Below are 27,740 nucleotides of genomic sequence, written 5' to 3' on the forward strand. Positions count from 1 at the left end.
CCCCAGAATTCACAGAAGAGCCAGGCACGTGGCTACATGTAGTTATAATCCCACTGCTGGGGGAAGGGGGAACAAAGACATGTGGGATGCTGGAATTCACTGGCCAGCCAGATTTGTTGAGCTTCAGGGTCACTGAGAGACCCTGTCTCAAAATAACAATGTGGAAGCAGGTGTAGTGGTCCATGTCTTTAACCCCAGCACTTGGGAGGCAGAGACAGACTGATCTCTGTGAGCTCAAGGCCAGCCTGATCTACATAGTTCTAGGACAGCCAGAGCTCTATAGTGTCTCAAAAGAAAAAGTGGACAATGATCAAGGAAAACACCTCAAATCCACCTCTTATATCCACAGGTACACACCATGCATGCATACATATGACATGCAGACACACCACAAATTCAGAATCCACATGGGACCTCAGAAAAAGCCCTGGTAAGGGACAGGCCCTTCAGACACTGTCTCCAGTGTCCCTGTCACCAGTGAATGTTTAAGGTTACACTGTTGACACACAGTAAGGCCTCAATCAGTGCTGCTTTCTAAGGATGAGACAATGGTATGGAAATGGGTCCAGCTTGAGAAAAAAAATGCTATAATTTGTAGAAGAAGGAAAGTTTGGCTGGTTCATGTGCACTGAGCAGAGATAATGACAGAGAACAAATTTCCACAATCTCCTGAGCCTTTCCTCCACCCCAGAGCTCTAATCTGAAAGCCACATGTAACCCTAAGCAAATCACACTCCATCCTTGAGCAAAGGCCTGCCCAGGAAAATGCTCTTGGGAATCATACAGAATTCTTGTGTCCAAGAAGCCTCTGTCTTTCCACGGAGACTCCAGAAAGCAAAAAGGTATCTTCAGTGACTCTCAACCTGAGGGCCACAACTCCAGAGGGGTTGCATATCAGGTATTTACGTTATGACCCATGACAGTGGTAAAATCACTACTGCTGTGAAGTAGCAGAGGGTCTCAGCTTTGGGAAGGTTGAGAACCACTGCTCTAGGTGAGATATTGGCTGTCCTTCCCATCTTCATATCGAAGACAGCAGGCTGGCTGGGACCTGAGAAGCCTGCTTTAAGATGGGACAAGAAGGAGTTTAATCAGAGGCAGAAATGGGCACCCTCGGGAGGGTGTGTAATAAGTAGTTCAGCTCCAGTCATTAAAATCATCAGGCTGGGCTAGAGGTGTAGCTCAGATGTGGACTACTCGCCTAGCACGAAGCCCTGGGTCCCGCGCCCAGCACTGTTTAAAACAGGTGTGGTGGTGCTCAAGTCTGCAATCCCAGCACTCAGGAGGTAGAGACAAAGGAACAAAATTCAAGGTAATCCTTGGTTACCTAGTGAGTTAGAGGCCACTTTGGGCTACATGAGACCCTGTCTCAAAAGAAAAAAATTCAGCTGCATTCTAGTTATTGTCACCTTCCCTGGGATTGGGCGGTGCCAATACAGCTCCCTCCCCAAATCCCTCCTTTCTCTCCTCCTCCCCTGGGTTTCTTCAGGCAAGAGGAGGCGCACATGCAGGTGGGCGTGGCCTCATTCCAGCCCAGCCAGAGAAAGCTCTGAGGCCAGATCCACTGCGCCCAACTTACACCTGCACCCACACCTCCCCAATTGCCCCCTCCTTACCCTGAGCTTGCCCTTTCTGAACTTTCTGAAGCCATCATGTCTGTAACCAAGAGTGCTGGGAGTCCCCAGGTAGCTGCTACTGTCAAGCTGGACCGTGTGTCATCTCCTGAGAGTACCAAGAAGGTGCAGAGCCAGGATCCAAGTCTCGTGAATGGGAATTCTTCAGAGTCATTGAAGACGACCAAGGGCATAACGTGAGTGCCGCTCCCTGCCACCCCATGTCAGCTTCCAGCCTGGACCTCCAGGTGGGTGTGTCTGACTCTCAACCCACTATGTTGCCAGGAACACTAAAGAGGAAAAAGTGGCAGCCACAGGCTGTGTCAAATAGGAAATAGGTTTAGAATCTGAAAAGTCCTGGGAGGGAAACTGAGGCCCAACAACTTTAAGCTACATGCTAAGGTTTACAGGCAGAGAAGAGGCTAGAATATAGTGCTGTTGCTAAAGTCAGTTGGGCTTTTGGTGTCTAGGAAGGGAGGCAGAACTTGGAAGGAAGTTGGGATCAGAGCATAAGACCACAATAACCTCAGGGACCAACAAGCAAGCCTCTCCCTGTAGCAAGCTTGGCCCCGGCTGCCACTAAGATTACAGTGCTACTCAAAGAACAGCATGCAGAAGATTCTAGTTTCTCCCATTTCCTGGAAGATGGGTTCTAGAAAGGGGACATTCACAGAGTTTTTCAGAACTTGACAAGCTGCAGGGCTCCCACATGCTCTCCTTCATTTAATTCACCAATACAGCTCCAGTTAGCTCAGGCTCACACTTTAAGAAGCAGGTGTGATGCCATCAGTGTAGTATGGCACTTAACAGAGGACCAGAAGGACAGGATTCGGGTGGAAGCCTGCCCTTCTCTCTTCCAAATCCACTTTCCTCATATGTAAAGCAGGGAGGAGCAGGTATGATCCAGTACATCAAAGGAGTGTGTGTGTGTGTGTGTGTGTGTGTGTGTGTGTGTGTGTGTGTGTGCTGAAGGTGGAGGAGGAGAATGTGTGGCAGAGAGGGAGAGGGGCTGAAGAGATGGACTCCGTCTCTCTCCACAAGACACTGCAGAAATGGACCCAGTGGCTGCTGGCAGTGTGACATGGCTCCTTTGTCCCTGGAACTGGTCCTAGGCCTTCTAAATGCTAGAGATTACTAGAGTGAGCTGTCAGGACCCCTGGGTCACCCACAAGAGAGCAAGGGTATTTCTCAACTTTGACAGAACAAGCTGACTTTTGTCCTGCATCCAGGGTGGTTGAGGTGGCAATTTCAGCTACTTAAAAATCAAAAGGATAAAGCAAGCATGAGATAGAGAGGACTTGGTGGGACTTAGGGACAAGTCATGCAGCTGATGGAGTCTGGCCTCCTGGGTTCAGTTCCCACTTACCAGCTGGAGAAAGTGAGCGTCTGGAAAGGATGGCTTGCTCCTCTCGGGATGGCTGCACCTTCTGTGTGAGGATGAAGCCCCCAAGCATATCTGTGATGGTGGTCCTAGATCACCAAAGGAGTCAAAAATGGAACCCAGACCTCCTGGCTCCTGATCCAAAATTTTGTGTGGCTTAACACACTGCAAACTGGCTGAATGGCTGCAAGCTAAATTCTGATTTCCTAAGTCCTCTAGTTAGAAATTTCCTAAGTGACCCGATGACCCTTTCCCAGTTGCAAAACAAGCCCATCACTGGGGGCCAAGGGGTGTAGTTTCTGTCAGCAATGTTGACACCCACAGGGAAAGGGAAAGGCATGCAGGGCTCTCCACCCCACCCCCCTTTCGCCTCCAATTGTTCTTTAACTCCTACCAATCTAGAGGACTTGGGGGTTAAGGCAGAGGCTGGGAATTGGGTGAACTCTTTCAAAATAGCATTATTCTTCATATTTGCAGAGGCTCTCCAGAGCCAGACATGTGCCCCCACAAAATGACAGAGCTGGGTAAGTAGCAACCTTGGGTTGTAATCCTGATTTGTCTGATTCCAAAATCCAGGCTCCTTCCAGGCTCCTGTCACTGATTTAAGATGATCTGCAGTCTGCAAGGGTTTTTGGGGGATTTCTAAGGCTTCTAAAGGGTTAGATAGAAGCCTAGGGATCCTGTTTCACAAGGTCAGGATACAGAGACATCCAAAATAAAGATGGGTTTGAATTCACTGGGAGAGAAAGTCCCAACTTGGAATTTTTCTCCCTTAATGACCTTGTCACCTGGATCAACTTCACGTCTCTCTTACAGAAATAGTAAATTGAGGTTGTGGACTTGGCTCAGTTGGTAGAGTTCCTTTGGAGAGGGCACAAGGCCCTGGGTTTGATCCCCAGCACTGTATGAAGTGGGCATGGTAACACACACCTGTAGTCCCAGCACTGGAGAGGTGGAGGTGAGACAATCAGGAGTTCAAGGTCACCCTTGGCCACATAGTGAGTTTGAGGCCAGCCTGTGCTACATGAGACCCTGTCTCAAAAAAAAGAGAGAAAGAGGGGAGGGGAGAGACATAGAGACGGAGAAAGAGAGGGGAAGGAAGGGAAGGAAAGGAAAAGAAAGAAGTAATCATGAGTGGGTGCTGAGGGCAATGGTCAGTAGTAGAACCCTTGCCTAGCATGCATGAGGCCCTGGGTGTGACCTCAAACACCACAAGTAAACAACGACAGGAAGAGTGTGAGTCCTTTGCTTCAGTTTGGGTTTTATTGGGTTAGGGGTCATGTCATTCTCCAGACTTAATGTCCTGGGCTAGGAAGAAAAGAAAACCTCTCTGGAGAGCAATCCCCAGATGGCCCAGGTCACCTGACCTATGGCTAAGAAATCATAGGTATTTTTTTCCTGTCTGCCTTTCCCCCTATTCTTGGAGAGCAATCCTGACTCTGCCTGACTCTGCCACAACTCGGGAAGTGAAGTTGGTCTCTGAGCCTCAGTTTTTCTCTGTGATGACTCAGGGCTGCCCCTTCCTGTCCTTGTCCTAGGTCTGCCTCCCAGAGTTCAGCAGAAGCTGTGAAACAGATTGGCTTCCAGCCCTGACTCCCAGTGTAGCCATGGTCAAATCATTTAGGTACTTTTGTGCCTCTATTTCCCATCCATAAACAAAACCCCACAACATTCCTACTTTATTGTCTTGCCAAGAAGATTAAAAGAGATGTTATATATAAACTATTTAGCACAGTGACTCATATAGTTCATGCTTCGTGGCATAGACTTAGCATGAGTTGCTCATGCTGGGACAGTTCTGGACAACTTTGGTTGGGTGGTCACCTTCCAGGAGACCCACAGGTGCCAAGCAAGGATACAGGAGCATCAAGGTGGCCGTGAACTTACCTGCCCAGTTTAATTGAGGTGTTGACATGTGATAAGGGAATGCTGCTAAATTGTCTCCCATCCCATGTCCTCAGACCTCCTTCTTCTCCTGCAGGGGGTTCCAGACATTGGTTCATCTGGTCAAAGGCAACATGGGCACGGGGATCTTGGGACTCCCCCTGGCTGTAAAGAATGCAGGCATCTTGGTAAGAGGAATGGCAAAGTGGGACCATTATGAAGAGCTGTGGGATGGGGGAGGAGACAATAATGGGTTAAAATACCCTGTAGATAGTGTTTCTGAGGGTAACTGACATGGACCTAGAATCCACACATCAAGCCTGAGTTCTGCCTTGCCTACGAACATCAGGAGTCCAGTCAGAACTTTTGATCCACTCCCAGGCCTCAGCTTCCTCTTTTGTAGAAATTAAGGGCTGGAGTTGGACCAGTTATTCAAACTGGCTTCATAGCACCTAGGTGTCTTTGGGGAGACTTCAGAGGTCACCAAAGGGATATGTGGTTATGACTTTAGGTCCTCTACTTCCATCATAAACTTCATCATGATTGCTATGTGTATCTTTTAGACTTTACCTGAGATTGCTTTCAGAAACACTAGTGAAATAGCTTTCAACTCAGTTTTCTAGAAAGTTCTTTCAGAACTAACAAATAGCTCCATAGATAAAGGCTGCCAAGTCCAATGACCCAAGTTTGATCCCTGGGACCCACATGAGAGAAAGAGAGAGAAAGAACCTCCTCTGAACTCTGTTCCAGAACCTCCACACATGCTGTGGCATGCTGGAGTCCCCATCCCCAAACAATAAGGGGAGGGGGAGGCGAGTTGGAGGAATCCTTGAGTCCTTAGCAGTATTTGCCCTACTAAGTTGTCTTCTCTCCTGCCTGTTCATGTCTGCCCTGCCTGCAGATGGGCCCGCTCAGTTTGTTGGTGATGGGCCTCATTGCCTGCCACTGTATGCACATCCTGGTCAGGTGTGCCCAGCGCTTCTGTCACAGGTGAGGAGTGTCCCGGGTCTGGGGCCTCACGGACATCCCCAAAACATCTTACATTAGAAGAGTCTCCTTGTCCATAGTCTCCATGATTGCCAAGAAAAAGAGCTACCGGAGTGGGGAGATCTCAGGGGAGGTCTAGACACATGGTTGCTCAGGTGACCTCACTCTGTCTTGTCTGGTCGGCCTACCTGGATCGTGGATGTAGATAACCCTTGCCTGTCCCTGCCTTAAGAGTTAAACCCTGTTCAGTGAGAGCCTGGGGTCTTTTTCTTTTTCTTTTTTTTTCTTTTTTTAACCTGTGGCTTGTGGGGCATGGAGGAATCCCTGAGTAGAGATGTGTAAGGTGTGGAGGAAGCCCTGAGTGGATATGTAGTTTTTACATGAGCACAGCCATGTCAAGATCCCAATGCCCCCAAAGCCTTCCCAAGGTGAGGCTCAAAGAGATAGCAAAGCATTCCTCTGCTCCTAGTGTGACTGTTAACGGTGTATGAAGCAACTACCAGCCACAGCTTCCTCTTCGGGGAGGACAGCAGTCTGTGGCTGCTCCCTGACAGAGACCTCCTACCCTGACTATGTAAACCTGCTCCTTGTTCAGCTGTGCACACTAAGCCTGGCTCCTCAGTCAGATGTATGCAATAAATGCACTGGGGTTCTGGGCTGCATCAGCGCGAGCACAGCCCCACTGGGTCCCAGCTTTTCCGTACGTTGGTCTGTCCTTTTCCTTTCTTCCTTCCCTCATTACTCCAGCTAGGTCGATCCCTGGATCGGTGCAGAGCAAGGCAGGGAGTGTATGCATGTGTGACATAGCACACTGTGGAGGTCAGAGGACAGTCTCAGCTGACAGTCCTGGCCTTCCTTCCATCTTGTTTGGAAAAAGATCACTAGTTCGCTGCTGCATACACCAGGCTACACAGCCAACACAGTGCCAGGGGTTCAAGGACTCTCCTGTCTCTACCTTTCATTCTGCAAGAATTACAGACCTATGCTCCGGGCCTAACTTTTAGGTGGGGTCTGGGATTTGAAATCAGGTCCTCATTTTTACATGGCATCTCCCCAGCTTGGCCTCTCATCCCTCTAAAATCATAATCTTAGGTTCATATGTGCCATATGTGCTTTGTCCTACAGACTCAACAAGCCCTTCATGGACTATGGGGACACAGTGATGCATGGACTGGAAGCCAGTCCCAACGGCTGGCTGCAAAGCCATGCCCACTGGGGAAGGTACCTTGTTCTCCCTTTGTTTACAGTGGGTTAGGATATGGAGGAGAAAACAGTGCTGTCAGGGAACAGCTTCTTTCCTGACTCGGTGGCTCCCAGGTGAGATTCTCCACAGAGAGGAGGGTCACTGCCAACATTACCTAGCCAGTTGTCCTCTAACTTTCGTGACAGGTGTTCATTTACCACACATTTTTAGGAAGCCATGCTTATCCCTGCCAACAGCACAGGGAAGGATACAGACAGCAAGGTTTTGATCTGGCATTACCGATGGTTCATTGGGAAGGACAGACAACCTAGAGCTTGATTATGCAATGCCCATGGGATACACGTAAAAGAGGTTCTGGCTGCTACCAATCGGGTAGAGGGTTACGGGAGCCAAGGGAAGGGGGTGTGTCAGGGCCAGGCTGGATTCTACAGAAAGTAAAAGGATGAGGAGTTAGTGGGGAGAAAGCAGGGCCTGAAGGACCTTTGGGGTGCAAGCCACATGGGGATGTGACAGGTTCATGCTACGGAAAGACCAGGTGGCATGAAGGCAGAGTCAGGGTGGGGAAACTGAGGAAGATGCCCAGTCACATTGTCTATTTTATTTTAGTTGTTCAATATGTCATTACTTGTTTGAGGGAGGGATTCATGCCGAGGTCAGAAGACAACCCAGGAGAGTCAGTCCTCTCCTCCTCCCACATGGGTCTCAGGGATCAAACTCAAGTCATTGGGTTTGGCAGTGAGTGTTAATTTACTGAGCCATCCCAATGGCCCATAGCATATATTTTAGATCCTCTCGAATAGTTTGTTATTTTATTTTCAAAAAATTTACTTGTATTACTTTTAATTATGTGGGGGTGTGCATGTGAGTACAAGTGACCCCAAAGACTGGAAACATCAGATCCCCTGGAGCCAAAATTATAGCTGGTTGTGATATAAGGCCTGGGAACCAAACTCTGGTCCTCTGCAAATGCAATATATGCTCTTAACCACTGAGCCATCTTGCCAGCCCCTTTCTTAAGGGAGCAGAAATTCAAGAGAAAGCTTTTAATTTTAAAACATGTGAGCATTCTTGAAAGGTTTGTCTAGCTTCTGTGAGATTATAAGGCAGCAAAGGGCAGACTTTGACAGACCCGTGGGGAGGTTTTAGTGTAGACACTGTCCATTCTGATGGTGGCAAGGAGAATGAAGAAAAGTTGTCTCAGTAAGAGATTAGCTGAAAGGAAAGAAAGAGTTGGGGCTGGGAACATGGCTCATTAGTCAATGTAGTTGTCATGCAAGCATGAGGACCAGGGTTCAGATCTCCAGAACCCACATAAATGTCAGGTAGCTATGGTGGACCATCTGTAATCCCGGACTCAAGAAGTAGAGACAGGATTCCCATGAGCAAGCTGGCTAGCAAGACTAGTGATATCAGGGAGCTCTGGGTTTGATTGAGAGACCCCAGCTCAATGAACAAAGTGAGAGAGCAACGGAGAATGATTCTGCCTCCACATGCATGCACACACATGTACACAAACATGTAAAACATGCATGTGTGCACACACAATACACCGATGAATAAAAACAAGAAGAGTCAGATCGACTCAGACTTCTACCCACTTCGATTTTGGATAATGTGGGTCTGTGTTGACATCTGAGAGGAAACTTCACTGGGTATCAACGCCAGAATTACAGAACTAAAGGCATCAGTCGTGAGGCCAGGGAGAGAGGAAAGAATGGAAACCAAAGAGAACAGAAAGATCAGATTTTAGGACACTTGGTTGAGCTGAACCATCCTCCCTGTCAGCTCTCAGGGGTGACATGTGTCAACACCTCTGTCCATGGTGCCTGAGTTTAAGTCTACTCCTCTGTCTCTATTTTCAGGCCTATTCCACTCCATCTGTTGTCTGTTTTCTGATCACCAACTAATTGTCCTTGTAGATGCATAGTCACTGGTATGGGCCAATTCAATTAACATTTAAATATGGCCCTGTATTGCTTTCCTACAAAAAATGAAATTGGTGAATAAAACTTTGTAGACTCAAACATGTTGCGTAGCCACAATCTGAGCTTTTGGTGCAGGGTTATCCAAGGGGTATCTACTAAATACCTGCTGTCTTAGTTAGGGTTTCTATTGCTGTGACAAAACACCATGACCGAAAGGCAAGTTGGGAAGAAAAGGATTTATTTGGCTTACACTTCAGCATTGCTGTCCATCACTGAAGGTCATCAGGACAGGGCAGGATCCCAGAGGCAGGAGCTGATGCAGGGGCCATGGAGGGAGCTGCTTATTGGCTTGCTTCCCCTGGCCTGCTCGGCCCACTTTCTTATAGAACCCAGGACAAACAGCTCAGGGATGGCACCACCCACCATGGGCTGGTCCCTTCTGCATTGATCACTAAATGAGAAAATGCCTTACAGCTGGGTCTAAAAGAGGCATTTCCTCAACTGAGGCTCCCTCCTCTGGTGACTCTAACTTGTGTCAAGTTGACACACAAAACCAGCCAGTACAACTGCAGTGCAGTGGGTCAGGTGGTATTTTTTGACATTGCATCTAAACTTTGGACCAGATGTATGCCATTGCTTGGGGCTTCACAGACTGGGGAGATGGCTCAGTGGATAAAGTGCTTGCTACACAAGCATGAGGGTCAGAGTTCAGATCCCTACAACACATATAAAAGCCAGGCAGACATAGTGGCCCACCTGGAATAGCACTTGGGAGGCCAAGACAGGATCATTGGGGGGAGCTGGCATAACCAGATTGGCAAATTACTGAGTTCTGGGTTCAACAACAAACCTTTCCTCAATAATATAAAGTGGAGAGTGGTGGGAGAGGGCATTTGACATCAACTTCTGACTTCTGCACACACATATGCACATGCCCACACAATGAACATGCATATAGACACACACACACAGTAAACATGCATATAGTCACATACATTGAACATGCCTACACACAAGTAAACAGGCATATACATACATGCACACATACAGTGTACACACACAGTGAACATGCATACACACACATTGAACATGCATTCACACACACAATAAACATACATGCACAAACATGCACACACACAGTGAATATACATACACACACAAACACAAAAGGGGGAGGGAGAAGGAGAAAGAGAGAGTTGTGTGTGTTTGTGAGAGAGAGAGAGAGAGAGAGCAGGAACTCTACCTCCTGCCATTGCATTCACTCTTGCCTCTACTGCCTTTCAATTTACATGGACCTCTCACCAAGGTCCATGGTCCTAAAAGACCTTTCTGTTCAGCCTTCCCTACCCTAGGTACACCTCAGCAGATGGAGGGGCAAGCATTTCTACTTCTTCTCTTGGCTCTGTTGGCCTTTCTCCCAGTTTCCTTCCCTGTTCTCTATCTGTACTACACTGTGGGTCTCTGTCTATTAAATGATCATCTGAAGGGTTGGTGTTGGGGAGGGTTTCAGCACCACGTGTATGTGAGAGGGGCAAGGTGAAGAAACTGCTGACATCACTGCTCCATGGTATGGTTAGGAGGAAGGTTTTTATATGAGAGTGAGAAGAGCCAGAGGCATCTGGAAGAGTCCAGAGCAGAGGGAGAGAAAGAAGTAGACTGAACATGGCCAGCAGACTGGGCCTGGCTGGGGCCATCTGTGAGAGAGGGGAGAAGAGAGCAGAGGATAGAGAATAGCAAAAAATATAGTAAGAACAGCCAGAACAGAGAAGAGTGGGGTCGGGGTTATAAGAATGATGGGTAGCCAGGGGTGGGGAAGTTTGGGGTAGAAGAGGAGAAAAGAGCTAGGATGCCAGCATGGACTTTGAAATGTGCAACAGGTACTTGTGATGCTGAGGGAGCCTGAAGGCGAGCCTGCACTTGGATATGCAACCATGGGTATATATCAATGGAGAGCCTGTGTCCCTTCTGCCAGAGGTAAGGGAAATTACTCCTTTTGGCAGATGGAAACCGGTTTCATAAGTTCCTGAGGAATGCTGGCTTTTACCTAACCCCCAGAAACCCTATAGTCCAGCACACTGAGCATGTTTCTGGACATATGGAGTCTGGGAATTAGTTTCCTTTGGATCTGACAGTTGGGTCCTCTGCCCTTTCCTCTTCAGACTCTGCTTTCCAACCTTGATCTGCCTCCTTGAGGCTTTGTCCATTGGCAAAACTCAACATCCCAGCTGCTGAGATATAGTGTTCAGCTTCAGATACCAAATGAGTGTGTCCTGTCCCCTTCTCCTCAGGCCCATTCTTCCTCCTGAGTGGCCCAAGTCAAAACCAGGTACATCATGTAAGATATCTGTCCCCTACCCAGTGATCCATGGTCACTGTGCTCGAACTTTGAACATGGTTTCCTTCTCCTGCCCTAGGGGTCACAGCTTCATGCAGGCAACTGCCCTCTTACTCTTTTTGGAGAGAATCTGCTGTCACACCCTCTGGCTAAGTCTTGCTCCCCCAGTGAACACTGCACTTGGAAGGCAGTGAAACCTACCTGTTCCCTCACACAAGGGCTTTCTCATTCCTCTTTCTCCACCACCTCCTATGTTTTACTTTTTTCTTCCTCCCTTCTCCTCTCCTCCTTTCCCCCCTCTCTCTTCCCCCTCCCAAAGGTGCCTTTCCCCATGTGTCATTTTTGCCATTTCCATATGTATGTGTGATGTATTTTGCATATATAGGAGTACATGTAGTGCACATGTGTGCTCATGCATGTGGAGGCCTGATGTTGATGTATGGACTCACCCTCCATCCCTCTTGCCCTCACTGAGGCAGGGTCTCTCAATCAAATCCAGAGCTTGCTGATAAGGTTGACTTCATTAGCCATCTTGATATGGAGATCCCATCTCCATCTTCCAAGGCTGGAAGAGCAACAGGCACACCTGGCATTTATGTGGATTCTGGGGATCTGGACTGCACTTTGACTACTGAGCCGTCTCTCCAGCCAGTGATGGTCTATCTAAGAGTACTTCTTTCCATCTCCACAATCCATTAATATTCTCTTTCTCTTTCTCTCTCTCTCCTTTAGGATTAAAGACCACCATAATAAGGCAATGAAGACAGATTAGGGATAAATTATTGGGATCTATGAATTTATTAAGACTTTTCTCACCAGACAAACTTTGATGTGGATACTGTGGATATTTTTTGAGTGCATATTTATACAAATTAATGGGTTTCATTATAACACTGTCTCTTTTCACCATGGCCTCTAGAGCCATAGTATAATGTTGATGTATTTGTGTACATATGTGTGAGCACATGTTTATGTGTGTGCTTGCACATGTCTGTGGTGTGAATATTCATGAACATATATATACATATGCTTGTACATGTGGGGGCCAGAGGTCAACATATGGTGTCTTTTTCATTCTTTATGCATATATGTGTATGTGTATGTATACACATACATATACACACGATGGTGTGTGTGTATGCATGCATGCAGGATCTCTCACTGAACCTAGACCTCATTGATTTGGCTACTCTGGCCAGCCAGAAAGTTCCAGGGATACTTCTGTCTCCCCCTTCCCAGAGCTGTGATTACAGGTGTGCACCACCATGTCCAGCTAGGAATCTGAATACAGGGCTTCATTGTTATGAGCTAGCAAGAAATTGCATCATTTCTTCAGCCTCTTTAAATAATAATTTCTGCTCACCTTACAAACCATTCTGTTATAAACTCCCAGAGCAAGAAGCCCATTGTTATTCATGTATCTTTAATAACCAATGAAGTGTCTGACACATTAGGAAAAAATGTTTTATATGTTCTAGGCAGCTAATAAATGCTCTGTGTTTACTGTTAGTCACAGTGAGAGGCAGGGATAGAGAATGTCATGGAGCCAGGTGAACACAAAGTCCCACCACTGGGACTTGATCGCTTACCCTACTGTGAGTGTTCAGCTGCTGTTGTTACCTCCCTCCCCTTTGCCTTCTTGATAGTGGCAGAAAGATGGATGGTGTTGGTAAAGAGCCACCAGCCCTTGGGGACAGAGGGCAGAATAGCAAGAAATAGAACAGAAAAGTCAATTTCTTTTATAACAAGTCTCCTCCTCCTCCTTCTTCCAGGTACATTGTGAGTTTCTTCCTCATTGTCACCCAGCTGGGCTTCTGCTGTGTATACATTGTGTTTCTGGCAGACAATTTGAAACAGGTGCGTTAGACAAGGGGTGGGGGGACATGGAAGGGAGCTCCTCTACCAGTTGTTTGGCTACCACATTACTTCATCTGAGTCTTCAAAAACTCATCAATGCAACATGGGAAGGGAAAGCCAAGCTATCATGTAGCTTGGCGTCCCCCACCCTCCATATAGCTATAGATTTCTGAGTCATTACCCTGCGCGCGCGCGCGCGCGTGTGTGTGTGTGTGTGTGTGTGTGTGTGTGTGTTCAGGCTACCTTAGGAGTTCATACTTTTTCTCTTTGAAAGTTAATCTCAGATGTTTTATTATAGCAATGGAAAGCTGACTATCATACTGATTCACATTTTGCCAGGTTCTTATATTTTAAACAGTTTGAAGCAGTTCATCACTAAGAATGATCATAACATGATTTATATTCTGTTGCTGGATAGTTCCACTAAAGTTTCTATTATTTTTTGACTTTTTGTGTGTTTGTTTTGAGATAGGGTCTCATGTAGCCCAGGCTGGCCTCAAACTTATTATATAGCCAAAGATGACCTTGAATTCCTGATCCCCCTGTCCCCCACCACCAAGTATTGGGACTTCAGGTGTGTGGCAGCATACCTGATTGTTTATGCAACACTTGAAATCAAATCCAGAATTTCATGCATGCCCAGCAAGCACTCTACTAGCTAAGCTAAGCCATATCCCCAAACCAAAGATACTTCTGCTTGAATTATCTTTATTTTATTGTTTGAGGCAGGATCTCATGTAGCCCAAGCTAGCCTCAAACTCACAATGTCTAGGCTCTTCAAAAAGCAAGCTGCTCTCTGCAAACCTTTACTTATGATCTGTTGCTCATGGTCTGCATTTTTTATCAGCTGTTTATCAAGACAAGCACAGTCTTGAGGAGGTTGCAAGCTAAGTGTGTGGTTCTAAAACATAGTGGACAAACTTCCGTGTGACATCTGGGAAGCACTTCAGGTGCTGAGAATGCACACTGTGGTCAAGAAACATCATTGTATAGCCCCTGGCATCAGAGAGGGTTACCTCCAGAAGCTGTATGTGAGCTAGGCATGCTTTGGAAGCTTGCAGAGTGATAGTAGCCAAGCTAGGGACATAGACCATGAGAAAACTTCCAGGCAGGAATATATGGGACTGTTCCAAGAGAAGCAACTCTACTGGTTATAGAAGATGGTGGTGGCTGCATTGAGGAAGAGTCCTGACCACTTCACAGAGATCTTTCATGGAGGTCTGTGAGTGCCTGGGGAATTGTCTTAGTTAGGGTTTCTATTGCTGTGAAGAGACACCTGACCACAGCAATTCTTATAAAGAAAAACATTTAATTGGAGCTTACAGTTCAGAGGTTCAGTCCATTATCATCATAGCAGCACATGGTGGCATGCAGGGAGACATGGTGCTGGAGAAGGAGCTGAGAGTCCTACATCTTGATCCACGGGCAATGAGAGGTGAACTGAACTAGATGTAACTTGGGCATAGGAAACCTCAAAGCTCACCCCCACAGTGACAACAAGGCCAAACCTACTTCAATAAAGCCACACCTCTAATAGTGCCATGCCCTATGAGCTTATGGGAGCCAGTTACATTCAAACTACCACACTATTTATCTGGGGATGTTTCCTACTGTAGGGAGGAATCATTAAACAAAGGAAAAAAAAAACAAATATAAAAGGCAAAGGTTAGAAAGGTGGGGTGTAGCTCACTTGGTAGACTGATTGCCTAAGGTTCCCGAATCTCTGGGTTCAATCTCCAGCACTTCACAAACTGGGAAGGTAGAGGCAGGATGATCAAAAGTTCAAGGTTGTCCTCAGCTACATAGCAAGTTTGAAGCCAACATGGGCTATATTTAAAAAAAAAAAAAAGCCAATAAACTCAGTGGCACAGTGCTTGCTCTGCATGCCTGAGCCCCGGGATTCCATCCTTGCAACACACATGCAAGAAGTAGAGAAAAATTCAAGAGATAATGACTCATATTTATATATCCATGATGTGTGCTTAAGTTAACATACGGTTTCAAAATAAGAATGGATACAGGAATTGCCATCTCACAATATAAAATGAATCTTCATCATATAGCTTCTTACGTTGTATAAAAATGCATGAATGAATATATTGGAGATGACTCCATGCTTCTCCATGAGTACTGATGTCAGTAACAGCTTTACACTTTCTTCTTATGTGATTCTAGATTCTTCTGCCATGAATCCTATTGTCTGAAAAATGGTATTGTTTATATAAGAGATATCCTGATTTTAAACTTAGGGTGGACCATTTATCCACCATAACCTTATAGAGAAGGGGCATGCATGTATACTGTGTGTCTTGGGAGATTGTATTAATCCAATTTTTGTTGTGACAAAATGAATGTACTTTAGCTCACAACTCCAGGTTATAGTCTATCATTGTAGGGAAGCCAGGAGAGCAGGAACCCAAAGCAGTTGATCCCATCACATCCACAGTTAAGAGCAAAGAGAAATGAATGCTGCATGCTTACTATTTAGCACACTTTCTCCATGATTTCACAGTCCAGAGCCTGATTCTAGGTATTGGTGCTGCCTACAGTGGGCTGGGTCTTCCCACATTAGTTAACAATCAAGATAATCCCCCACAGACACACCCACTGGCCAACCTGCTCTAGACAAATCTTCACTGAGACTCTTCCCAGGAAATTCTCCATTATATATAGCAAGTTGGGCATTAAAACTTACCAGCATTGGAGTCATGTTTACAACATGTTTGAGGGTGTTGATAGCTTTTACTAAGTAGGGGTCAAGGATGTTGTGTTCTTTAAATGGTCCAATTCATGCAAAAGAAAAAAGAAAGAGAGAACCCTGGCATTCAAAATGCTAGACAAGAAAGAATGACGAGGTTTGAGAGATGGATCAGTGCTTAAGCCTGACTCACAGGCGAGCCTTCCAGCTCTGTAATCTTCAGTTTTCCCAAGACTAAATTCAGTATGAGTAATCAATACCAAGAGAATGGATGCCAGGGAAGTCAAGGCACCAGACCCCACTATAAACATAATCTGTCATGCAGTTCACTTTGTTGCTAGCCACCTTTAAGGTGGTCAGGTGAAGAGGATTTAGAATAAGACATTTCATGGGCTAGAGAGACCAAATTTATTGCCAAGCTTGATGATCTGAGTTGGAGTCCAGGGTCCCCTATAGTGGAAAGAGAGAACCAACTTCTGTAAGTTGTCCTCTGACTTCCATGTGTACAGAAAGTTGAGCACACATGCACACATAAACATATAAATAACTATAAATGTCTTAGAAAAAATAAAGCCAAAAGAAATTGCCAGTGCCCTGTACTTGCTCGAGATTCATTCTTCATAAGAGAGCCTGGTTCTGGGGAAAGCACTGAGTCCATCACTCACGTGATCAGATTTTTTCCCCTCCTCTTGCTTTCCCATTTCTTCCTCAGGTAGTAGAAGCTGTTAATGGAACAACCTTCAGCTGCCACAATAATGAGACCATAGTTCTGACACCCACCATGGACTCACGACTCTACATGCTCGCCTTCCTGCCCGTTCTGTGGCTTCTGGTCTTCATTCGGAACCTCCGTGTCCTCACCATCTTCTCCCTGTTGGCCAACATCAGCATGCTGGTCAGCCTAATCATCATTGCCCAGTACATCATCCAGGTTAGTGCACAGCATCTTCTGACTCCCCAGGAGACAGGGCCTTTGTTACCTATGTGAGGCATCAGGCCCCAAGTCCTAAGGTGGCTATGGTATGTTCTTCACCATTCAGCCTAGGACCCATCTTGTTATAATTTTCCCTCTTTGTACTGTCTTGTCTTTTTAGCTATCTCATTCCTTCTGTGTCTCCAAATGACTGTTTTTAATACCAAATCCAGCTTTTTTAAAAAAGCTATGTTTGCAGGGTTGTGGAGACGGCTCCATTAGTAAACTGTTAGCTGCACAAGTATGAGGACCTGAGTTTAAATTCCCAGAACCTGTATAAGAGCCAGGGTGCTGTGGCACAGGCTTGTGATCCCAGCACTGGAGTGCAGGAGTTGGGGTGAGCAGAGCAGAAACGGGAAGATCCCTGAGGCTGGCTGACCAGGCAGTCTAGACAAAATGATGGGCTCCAGGTTTAATGAGAGACCCTGACTCAAAAATTAAAGTGGAGAGGGACCAATGGAGACACCTGACATTGACCTCTGACCCCCACGTGTACATTCACCCCTGTATACACATATGCTACCTCTGATTTATGTAGGAGCTGTTCCAGGAGTATTCCATTATAAAAACAATTCTGTGTTTCTTTTAACATTCTGGGTCACAGGCAAGTAGAGCATTTATACCACCCATTCTGTTCTGAGCTACAGCTCAGAAGGAGAAAAGCAGATTTTCACATTCAACCTACTGTGTTGGGCTCCCTAGAATAGTCTATAACTGCACTGCAATAATCTCTAATACTCATGCGCAGTCTTCACTCATAGCTGTCCTTGAGTGCCATTGGGTGTCACTGATCTGTGATGCATACCGAGACTTCTGGTAAACCTGTTCCCTTCATAACCTTCCGTGCTTTGACAATGCCTGCATGCTCCTGCCTTCTGGCTCTTTGGTACTGTGCAATATTAAAGTCAATATTTGTCACTTGCTGAACTTTCGGCATTCAGTGCTCTCAAATTCAGCTCTCCTCCTCAGAGTTCTTCTTGCTTAGAGGAGCTCAAGTGTGCCATGGAGTGACAATCTCATGTTTCTCTCTCCTGTAGGGAATTCCAGACCCTAGTCAGTTGCCATTGGTGGCAAGCTGGAAGACTTACCCTCTCTTCTTTGGAACAGCCATTTTTTCATTTGAAAGCATCGGTGTGGTAAGGTTGGAATAAAGTAGACTTTCCCTGGACCTGTGAACCAGTTTCTGGGAAGGCTCTGTGAGCCTCTATGTGCTCTGGCTTTCTGTGTACTCTTGGCCATTAGGTTAGGCCTGTGGAAATTACACATGGGATAAAGCAACCTCTGATCTCATTTAGATCAGTTGTCACTAGCAGACAAAAAGTAGGTTACAGCAGAGAAGCAATCCAGAGATTATTTTTCTCAGTGTCTATCAATGTTTATCTTTCCAGAAATTTGTGTTTCCTAGTCTTTTTAAAATCAAGGCTAGTGATTGCATATAATTTAAATGAAGAGATTTCATAAAAGATATAGGTGTTTTAGCCAGCCATAGTGGCATATGCCTTTAATCCCTGCACTTGGGAGGCAGAGGCAAGTGAATCTCTGAGTTCAAGGTCAGCCTGATCAACAGATCGAGTTCAAGGACAGCCAGAGCTATACAGAGAAACCCTGTCTGAATACCCTCCCACCAAATATGAGTGTTTTAAGCTGAAAAAGAAGTGTGTGTTTTAAATCAATTATGGGCTGGGGTTGTAGCTTAGCCAGTTAAGAGCTGTACCACAGCACCACAGGAACTGTAAACCCCACCCTAGGAGGGGGGTAGTAGGAGGGGGAAGGTCAACCTCAGCACCAGAGCATATTCACAGGCAGCTGGCAGTCTGAGCTACTCTCTCTCTCTCTCTCTCTCTCTCTCTCTCTCTCTCTCTCTCTCTCTCTCTCTCTCTCTCACACACACACACACACACACACACACATCCCTTTCCTCCCTATTGAAGGGGAGGCTGCATTGATATGAGTAACTTCTCAGCGGTTACTCTCAGGTTACTCTCATCTCTGCTGCCGCCTGCATCCCTCGCTCAGTGCTCATACTGCATACAGAACAGCCTTGTCTCTAGTCTGTAACATCTAGAACAGAATTGTCTCTAGTCTGTAACATCTGTAAGTACTGCTCCTAATGCTCACTCTGAGAACTTGTGTATGAGTCCTATGCAGATTTAATTTTTTCTTCTGGGTCTCACATTTATAGATGTGTAGAAGAGTGACAGTAATTTTGGTCTGATGTTTGTCGTTGCTCTGAGTGCTGAAGCCAGATCCGAGCTGGTTAGGCAAGTGGTTCTACCACTGAGATCCACCCCTAGCCCTGACTGACACTTTTCACTTTGACAGGAACATGTGAGCATTGCAGCCCTTCTACATACGGACTAGTGCTTGTCTGAACTGTTAGTCTGGTAGCGTGCTGGGAACTGAACCCAGGACCTCATGCATGCTAAGCGGCACTCTGCCACTGAGCTGTGCCCCAGCCTCGGTATACTTTTATTTCAAGCATTGTGCAGTGGTATTTGGTTATGGTTTAATTTGCACTTTACTAATGATAACTGGTTATGAGTATCATTAGTACTTTTTTGTACATCTTTGAGTGTTTGTTCTTAGCAGTGTGAAGTGAGAGTGAAGGTGTGTATGTGGTGTCAGGAGTCGGTTCTCCCCTCCACCTTTTGAGGTGTCTCTCTTCCTGCTTCAGTTGCTCTTGGGTCCCCCCCCCCCCGTCCCCCGCAGGCTAGCTGGTCTATTAGCTTCCTGCTAATCTTCCTGGCTTTGCCTCCCATCTTGCCTTAGGAGTGCCAGGATTTCAGATGTGCGCCACCACACCCAACTTTTTGTGGGCTGGGGGAATTGAACTCCGGTCATCAGGCTTTCCCAGCAAGTGCTTTCCCCACTGAGCCATCTTGTTGGCCCTCCTTTATGCTGTTTAGTTAGTATTTGTGTGTCTTCTTTGTGACGTATTCAAATCTTGCTTTGCTTTTTAAGACAGGGTCTTGATATGCTTCCCTGACTGGCCCTGTACTTATGGCAACCCTCTTGCCTCTGCCTCCTGAGCCAGGTGTGTGCCACCATGCCCAGCCTGTGCAAATCTTTCCTAAATACTTCTTTATCTTAATTCACCAACTTGTAGCCAATCTCCTTTTAATTATCCTCTGACTGGAAAGCCTGGCTTTTGTCTCCCTATGCTTCCATATACTTCTTGGGTTTCTTCCATGTGTTTCTCAATGGCTGAGAGAGAGAGGGAAAGAGAGACAGAGATGAAATATTAGTCATTCTCACCAGGCCCAGCTTGGTGGGTATCCACCTCACAGGGCCTGTCTTCACTAGTGTCACACCCTCCATGCTCTGCCTATACCATCTTGGAATTCTTGATTTTTGCCCAAGGGCACTGCATCCTGATTTTCCACAAGTCACTGTGCACTTTGGAGTCAATCCTGAATGTCCCTCACTCCTGAGACCCCCTAAGGCCCACTTTCCTGGTTGTTCTCAGCTGCTTCAGATGTCTGTATAATCTCTGTGACACTGCTACACCAGAACATGACTCTGTGGCTGGGACTTGTCTTGGGGGACATGGCCTGGAAGAAACAGAAAAACAGGAAGTCAGGGTTCCTGTCATACTCTTTGTCCTACAAGGGTCCCTTTTCACATCCCCCTGCTAAAAAGAAAAGATGTTCCATGTAGTGGTTTCCATCCTCAACCACTGAATCATTCCAGAATTGGGGCCTCCCTTGAGAGATAGGAAGAAAACTATCCTGAACCTCAACATTATGACATTTATCCCCATGCAAAAACTGGAAACTTAGCCTTACACAAAAACCAACCCAAGACCCAGCAAGATGGCTCAGTGGGTAAAGGCATTTGTTCCCAAGCCTGGGGACCTAAGTTCAATCCCCGGGACTCACATGGTGGGAGGAGAAAACCAACTCTTGCCAGATTATCCTTTGATCTCTACACACACATGAAATAAATAAATGAATGTAATTTAGTTTAAAAGCCTTAAAAAAAGCCCAATAACTCAAAATAAATGGAAGACATTAACAGAAGAGTCAAGACTCAAACCTCTAGATGAGAATGTTGTGGAGGATGGTCAGACACAGTGGCGGGTCCTGGGGATGAGTTTTCTGGATAGGACTCCAAAGGCACAGAGAACAGAAGTAAACTGACAAATGGGGCTATGTCTAACTAAAGAGCATCTGCACAGCAAAGGCGGAGGGATGACACCCAGGATGAGGGCCGACCCCATGATGTATAAGAAACCTGACAAACAACAGCAAAGTAACCAGCTGCAAAATGGGTGAATGATCTAAGTGGAGACTTGCTGGAGAAGAACTACAAATGACCAACAAATATATGAAAATATGCACCTTTTCATTCGCCGTTGAATAGCTCCTCAGCCCTGACCAGATGGCTATCGCCAGACATCAGAAGTGCAAAGACAACTCTGCAGTCAAAAGCACTGACTGCTCTCAAAATAAAAAGCAAGATTTGGGCCCCAGCCCCCATATCAACTTGTAACTCCAGTTCCAGGAGATGCTTTGCTCTCTTCTGGCCTCCACAGACACAGCAATGAGTGTCAGAACTTCCTTCATTTTAAAACAGATTTATTTTTATTCTATGTGTATAAGTATTATTGCCTGCATGTATGTACATACACTACATGTGTGTTTAGTACCAACAGGGGCCAGAAGAGAGTGTCAGATCCCAAGGAGCTGGAGTTACAGATGGTTGTGAGCTGCCTGATCTAGGTGCTGGGAACTAAATCTGGGTCTTCTGCAAGAGCAGCCAGTGCTCTTAACATCTGGACCCCAGAATTTCCTTCTTTTTAAAGGCTGTATTAATATTCCATTGCGTGGATGTATCAAGTTTTGTTTACTCGCTTTCTAATGGTGGATGTTTGCCTTTCAATTGTGAATAATATTGACATGATCAAGAACAAACATCTGTTGTGAATAACATTGGCACGAGCAAGACCGTACAAACATCTTTTCAAGTCCCTTCTTTTTATTAATTTGGAAACATGCCAGAGGCATCACGGCTTTCTCTTCTTTTTGCACTTGGTTTCTGCTCCTGCTACTGATGTTATTCTCCTTCTTCTCCTTACAATGTGATGTTTCTGCAGGTCCTGCCTCTGGAAAACAAGATGAAGGATGCCCGCCGCTTCCCAGCCATTCTGTCTCTGGGGATGTCCATCATCACCACCTTGTACATTGCCATCGGGGCCTTGGGCTACCTGCGGTTCGGAGATGACATCAAAGCCAGCATCACTCTTAACCTGCCCAACTGCTGGTACCTTCATGGCTCTTGGGTGGGAGGGAGTGAGAGATTGTAGAAATGTGTAGCTCCCTTCCTCTCCCTGTCAGAGCAGGGACACCCAAGATATAGAGACTCTCCCACTGATAGAGGTAGAGCCACCATTGGAACCTAGGGCTACAGAGATGTGTCAGCAGCTGCCTCCAGTTCAAATCAAGTCTCGGTATCTTAGTGCGAAGGGGACACAACTAAGAGGAAAGGTCATCTGGGGATGGGGAAGAATGGGGGTGCTGGAGGAAGACAAGGTTTCTATCTGTGGGCTGGAACCTTCTGGTTTCCCTTCCCAGGCTCATGACTAAGTCTCTGCTGCCACTTGCCTTCCATGCCAAGCCAGGGCAGCTAGTGTTATAAACTTGGAAAAGGGCTATGGAGACAGTTCAGCACCTAAGAGATTTTGACATGCAAGCAGAAGCACCCTAAGTCAGATTGCAACACCCACCCCCAAAAATCAGACATGTGGCATGTGCCTGTAACCCCAGCACTGAGAAGGTATAGCCAGGAGGACCCCCAAGGTTCACTGCCCAGCCAGTCTGGCTGAATTGATGAGCTCCAGGTTCAGTGAGAGACTCTTGTCTCAAAAAATAAAGTGGAAGGTAGCAGAGGCAGGCATCTGACATGAACCTCTGGCCTCTCCATGCATGTGGCATACACACTCACACACACACACACACACACACACACACAGAGAGAGAGAGAGAGAGAGAGAGAGAGAGAGAGAGAGAGTTTAGCTCCCTTGGAGCCCCTCCCTTCCTCCCTGCCTTCAGCTTCTAGCCCACCCATGACCCTGCCTCTCCTTTTGTCCTTCCACACAATCCCATAGATAACGCCATTCCCTCACAATTATTAAGGACTTGGCAGTTCTCCAAATGAAGCAAAGTGCTTGTTGACAGCTTCTAACATACTGAGTACTTGGGGGGGGGGCGGTGAGGCAGGGACAATTCCTGTAGACTCTAGTCACAAAAGACTTTAGACCCAGGCGTTAGGACTCTGGCCACTTACCTGTCTAGTCTTCCTGGGAGAAATACCTAGCATCAGGCCTAACCTGATCCACACTTCACAGAGTGGTCTGTGAAGGCACCATGTGTGCACATGCTCAGGGCTGCTTGCCTCTCATCTACACATCCCTTCCCTCTGCTGCCATCAGATCCTCAATGCTTCTCTGTTCTCTCTACTGTCTGTATTCGGAAAAGGTCCCACACACTCATCTTCAGAGAAGGAAACACTGACCCAAGGGACTGTCCCAAAGTCAGAGGCTGCTGTCCTCAGAAGGCCCGGGGTGGGAGTGTCAGGCCATGGGGAACATGGCTGTATGTCTTGCAGGCTGTACCAGTCAGTCAAGCTCCTGTATGTTGTCGGCATCCTGTGCACCTACGCCCTGCAGTTCTACGTCCCTGCAGAAATCATCATCCCCCTTGCTGTCTCTCAGGTGTCAAAGCGCTGGGCACTGCCCGTGGACCTGTCCATCCGTTTCGCCATGGTCTGCCTCACATGTGAGTAGAACAGAGTCTTGGGAGCCTCCTGACCATTGCCTGAGATGTGTGTGTGTCCATGTGTGCATGCACATGTGTGTCCTTGTGTGTGTGTTCATTCATAATATGTGCATCTCTGTAGAGGCAGAGGACTACGTAGGTGACATTTTTCAGGTACTACCACCATTTTTCTTTTAAAATATGGTCTCTCATTGGCCTGAAACTCCCCAGTGAGGCTAGGCTACCTAGACAGCAAGCTCCAGAGGTCAGCTTGTCTCTGCTTCCCCAATGCTGGGGTTACAAGTGTACCCCACCATGCCTGGTTCTTTTTAATATGTGTTCTAGCAACCCACCTCAGGTCCTTGTGTCTGCAGGATAGACACTGGACTAGCAGCCATCTCCCCAACCTCCATTTAAACCATTCCTAATGTTCCCTAATTAGACAGGTGCTGATGCTCAGCCAAAGCACAGATTTATTGGTATCAGTGTATAAAATAGTAACCATGATACAGAGAGTGTGCGAGGCACTGTGGTAAACTCTTCCTAGACTGTATTTCATAGCATTTATTCGGTCCCCATGAGAGTGTTCATGAAGTATGAACTGTCCAATAACTGGCCGGTGAGTGTTGGGAGCTGGGGACATGGCTCCGTCTGGAGTATTTGCCTACATGCATTCATTCTCCAGCACCTCATAAACAGGGTGTGTTGGTACACGCTCGTGATCTCAGCACTCTGGAGGTGGAGTCAGGAGGATCAGAAGTTCAAGGTCACCCTTGGCTACATAAAAAGTTTGAAGCCAGCCTGAGTTACTCGAGATACTTTCTCTATAGTTAATAGCAATAATAAAGGGCTGGCTCAGTTGGCAAAGACACCTGCTGCCAACAAGCCTGATGACCTGAGTTCAGTCCCCAGAACCCACATGATAGATGGAGGGCATCAACTCCTGAAAGTTGCCCTCAGACTCGTACACATGTGCTGAGACACATACCGTACATACATGCACTCAATGAATAAATGTAGTTAAATTTGAAAAATAATGTTAATGAAGCACATGCATACACTCAATAAATAACAAGCAGGACTCAAACCTAAGTCATAACAGCTCAGAGTCAATAACCTTTCACCTCCAAGGCTGGTACTGAAAGTCAAAGCCCAGAGCCAGCACCTCTCACCTCCAAGGCTGGTACTGAATGTCAGGGGCCAGAGGGAACATTCACCAACCGGTGCAGTTGGTCCCTCAGGACTTCGTGTAAATTTAAACCAACATGTAAAACAAGCCCATACCCATGCTCGAGCAGGCAACCCTAACTAAATCCAGGAGGGGATTGTTTTAAAGAGACATGAAAGGGGGGAGGGGTTGTTGAGCAAAAGAGGTCTGGGACAAGTGGGAGGGGACAAGAGAGGGTAGTGGGGGTGAGTATGACCAGCATACAAGAAATTGTCAAAGGATAAAAAATGAAAATTTGCACGAAAATCAATTGATGGTAAGAGAGATCAGAACACACACGTGCGTGAAAGAGTAATAGCAGAAGGTCATCTGAAGCTATTGACATTTGAACAGAGGTGGAGTAAAAAGCGTGATCTAAACCTGTTTTGTTGGCTAGCTAGGGCCTTCTGGAAACAGGCCCTAGGATCACATGCACACATACACACACCTGTCTGGAAGGCCAGCCCAGCAGAAGGCTAGCCATTGTCATACTGGAATTGAGGAACCGTCTAAAACTGACCTGCTGTCCGTTTCCTTTGGTTTTGGGGGATGACAGGTACTGCTAGGACCCCATGCTTATGAGTCAGGCCTGCTTCCTTCATTACCTGGGTGTACAGAGCCATCACTTGAACTCTCCTGGATGCAGCTCACAAATGAACATTGTACTTTCTCTTAATAATCTCTCCATCTTCAGAACCCCAAACACTGAACATAAGTGGGTAGAGAAAATCCCCCCAACAACCCAACAATATGAACACATAATGTTATATGGACCCCACCAGAGATGACCACTCAGACAGTTTGTAGCTAATTGAAAGTCTTTATTCCAGCCTGCAGAGACTATACTTAAGTATAGCACCGAATATTTAGGGCAAGAGGCTTTTACAGGCAAAATCCACATCCTGGTGTCTTGCTCTGGAGCTTAAGTGGGGAGGGGGGTTGGTTGCACAAGCAGATAGTTTAACTGAAGCCAAGGTAAGTAAACTGGGCATCCTGTTCTCAGGTTCCAAGAATAGAGTTGGGTCATTTTCTACAGGATTCTCCATTAGAGATATCAGATTCTAATTAAATCTGAAATGGCCTCAGCAAGACTAGGAGATGGAGGAACCTCTGCACTGTCTTGCCCTGTCACACTACATCTGGAGAACAGGAGTGGGTTGCATTAATGTGTCACCCCTGAAATGAGAGCAGGTGGCTGGGAGCTCTCCGAGCTTTCCTTCTTTTTAAATTTTTTTACACATGTGTAAATGTCAGAGGATGATTTTTATCATGTGTGTCTGGGGTTAAAATCAGATCACCAGACTTAGCAGTAAGTGTCTATACCCACTAAGCCATCTCCCATTTGTTTGATGTTGTTGTTTTAGTGTAGTTTAGTTTTCATTGGAGTGTCAGGATGTATCCCTGGCTAGCCTAGAACTTACTATGTAGACCAGGCTGGCCTGAAACTCACAGATTTGCATGTCTCTGCCTCCCAAGTGCTGGGGACTAAAGGCATGCAGCACCACAACTTGCCTCCCTCCACTTTTTTTATACAATCTCATATAGCACAGGTTGGCTTCAAAGTAAACTATGTAGCCAAAGAAAACCTTGAGCTCCTGATCTTCCAGCCTTCACCTCCAAAATGCTGGGGTTGTAGGCATGTGTCACTATGCCAACTGGGGGTAGATGCTAGGGATAGAACCTGGGATTCATGCACGATAGGCAGGCATTCTACCAACTGAGCTACAGCCCCAGCCCTCAGCTTTTATTTGCAAAACTGCATGTCTGAGGGATGTTTCGTTTCTTTTAAAGGCGACTTCAATAACAACCTTTAAAGGCATTGGCTTTAAAAATGGGTTTCTCGATCTGTCCCCCTTCATCTCCTATAGGCATGCTGGCCATCCTCATCCCACGCCTTGACCTGGTCCTCTCCCTGGTGGGCTCCATGAGCAGCAGCACCCTGGCCCTCATCATCCCACCCCTGCTGGAGGTGACCACCTACTATGGGGAGGGCTTGAGCCCTCTGACCATCATCAAGGATGCCCTCATCAGCATCTTGGGCTTCGTGGGCTTCGTGGTGGGGACCTACCAGGCCCTGGATGAGCTGATTGAGTCCGGGAATTCTCTCCCCTTGTCCAACTCCACTCTGTTTATTCAGTGACAGAGCTTCCCTTTACCCACCCTGCCCCCCTCTGTGACTTATGTTGTTTCATTTGGCCTTTTCTCTGGTCCAAGACATGAAAAACTCACAAGATACAAGGTGTAGCTGGTCATTAAAACAAACAAAAAAAAAAACCTTGGTCATTATCTAGATCTCCCGTGGAAGCTTTTAGATTCCACCTTCTTCTTCTTTTTGTTTTTTTTTGTTGTTGTTGTTTTTGTTTTTGTTTTTTGTTTGTTTGTTTGTTTGGTCATTTATCTAATTTCATACCTTGAGTGGAGCTATGCAAAAAGAAGCCACTAGGGGGCAGTAAGGACCAGCTTTTGGCAGAAGGAGGTCTCTGCCTGTTTATTCTTTGGTAAACAGATCACATCCTTTTCCTGTCTGTGACATCTCTGCATCAAGACACAGGGGCACGATGCTCAGGTAAAGAGGCACCATTTTCGTTACAGATAAGCCTGTTGAACCTTCTAAACCACTAGAATTTAAACCCAACTCAGAAATCCAGCAGTGAAGAAGGAAAGTACAGGGTCAAGCCCATGAGCCAAGGGCAGGCAGCAACAGACACAGACATCACTGGAGGAGGTTATTTCTGAATGCTTGCAATGAATATCCTCGATTACCTACCGGGCACCAGACACAGTACACAGTTCTTATATGACAGTTTGGGTGAAAGTATAAATACCCTGTTGTCACAATGTAATGTTGTGGCTCCAGCTACCAAATGGTAGAGTCTACATGTCGCCCCTTGAGTCTTTACCTCGTAACTTGCTTTGGCCAA

General features: G+C 46.4%; 2 protein-coding genes across 2 annotated transcripts in view; both read left to right on the forward strand.

The window, feature by feature from the left end:
* The window catches only part of Anxa6 (annexin A6), a 203,183-nt gene that overhangs the window by 16,711 nt on the left and 158,732 nt on the right, over window positions 1-27,740 (forward strand). The gene's annotated exons all lie outside the window — the stretch shown is intronic.
* Window positions 1,540-27,050, forward strand: Slc36a2 (solute carrier family 36 member 2). The gene is made up of 10 exons (XM_051180651.1): window positions 1,540-1,810; window positions 4,976-5,066; window positions 5,780-5,868; window positions 6,991-7,086; window positions 13,102-13,186; window positions 16,597-16,815; window positions 17,895-17,993; window positions 21,953-22,119; window positions 23,464-23,633; window positions 26,688-27,050. Exons 1-10 carry the CDS (start codon window positions 1,653-1,655, stop codon window positions 26,957-26,959), a joined length of 1,446 nt encoding a protein of 481 aa, XP_051036608.1. The 5' UTR covers window positions 1,540-1,652; the 3' UTR covers window positions 26,960-27,050.

Source organism: Phodopus roborovskii, unplaced genomic scaffold (genome assembly GCF_943737965.1).
Source record: "Phodopus roborovskii unplaced genomic scaffold, PHOROB, whole genome shotgun sequence".
In the NCBI taxonomy this organism is placed as follows: Eukaryota; Metazoa; Chordata; class Mammalia; order Rodentia; family Cricetidae; genus Phodopus; species Phodopus roborovskii.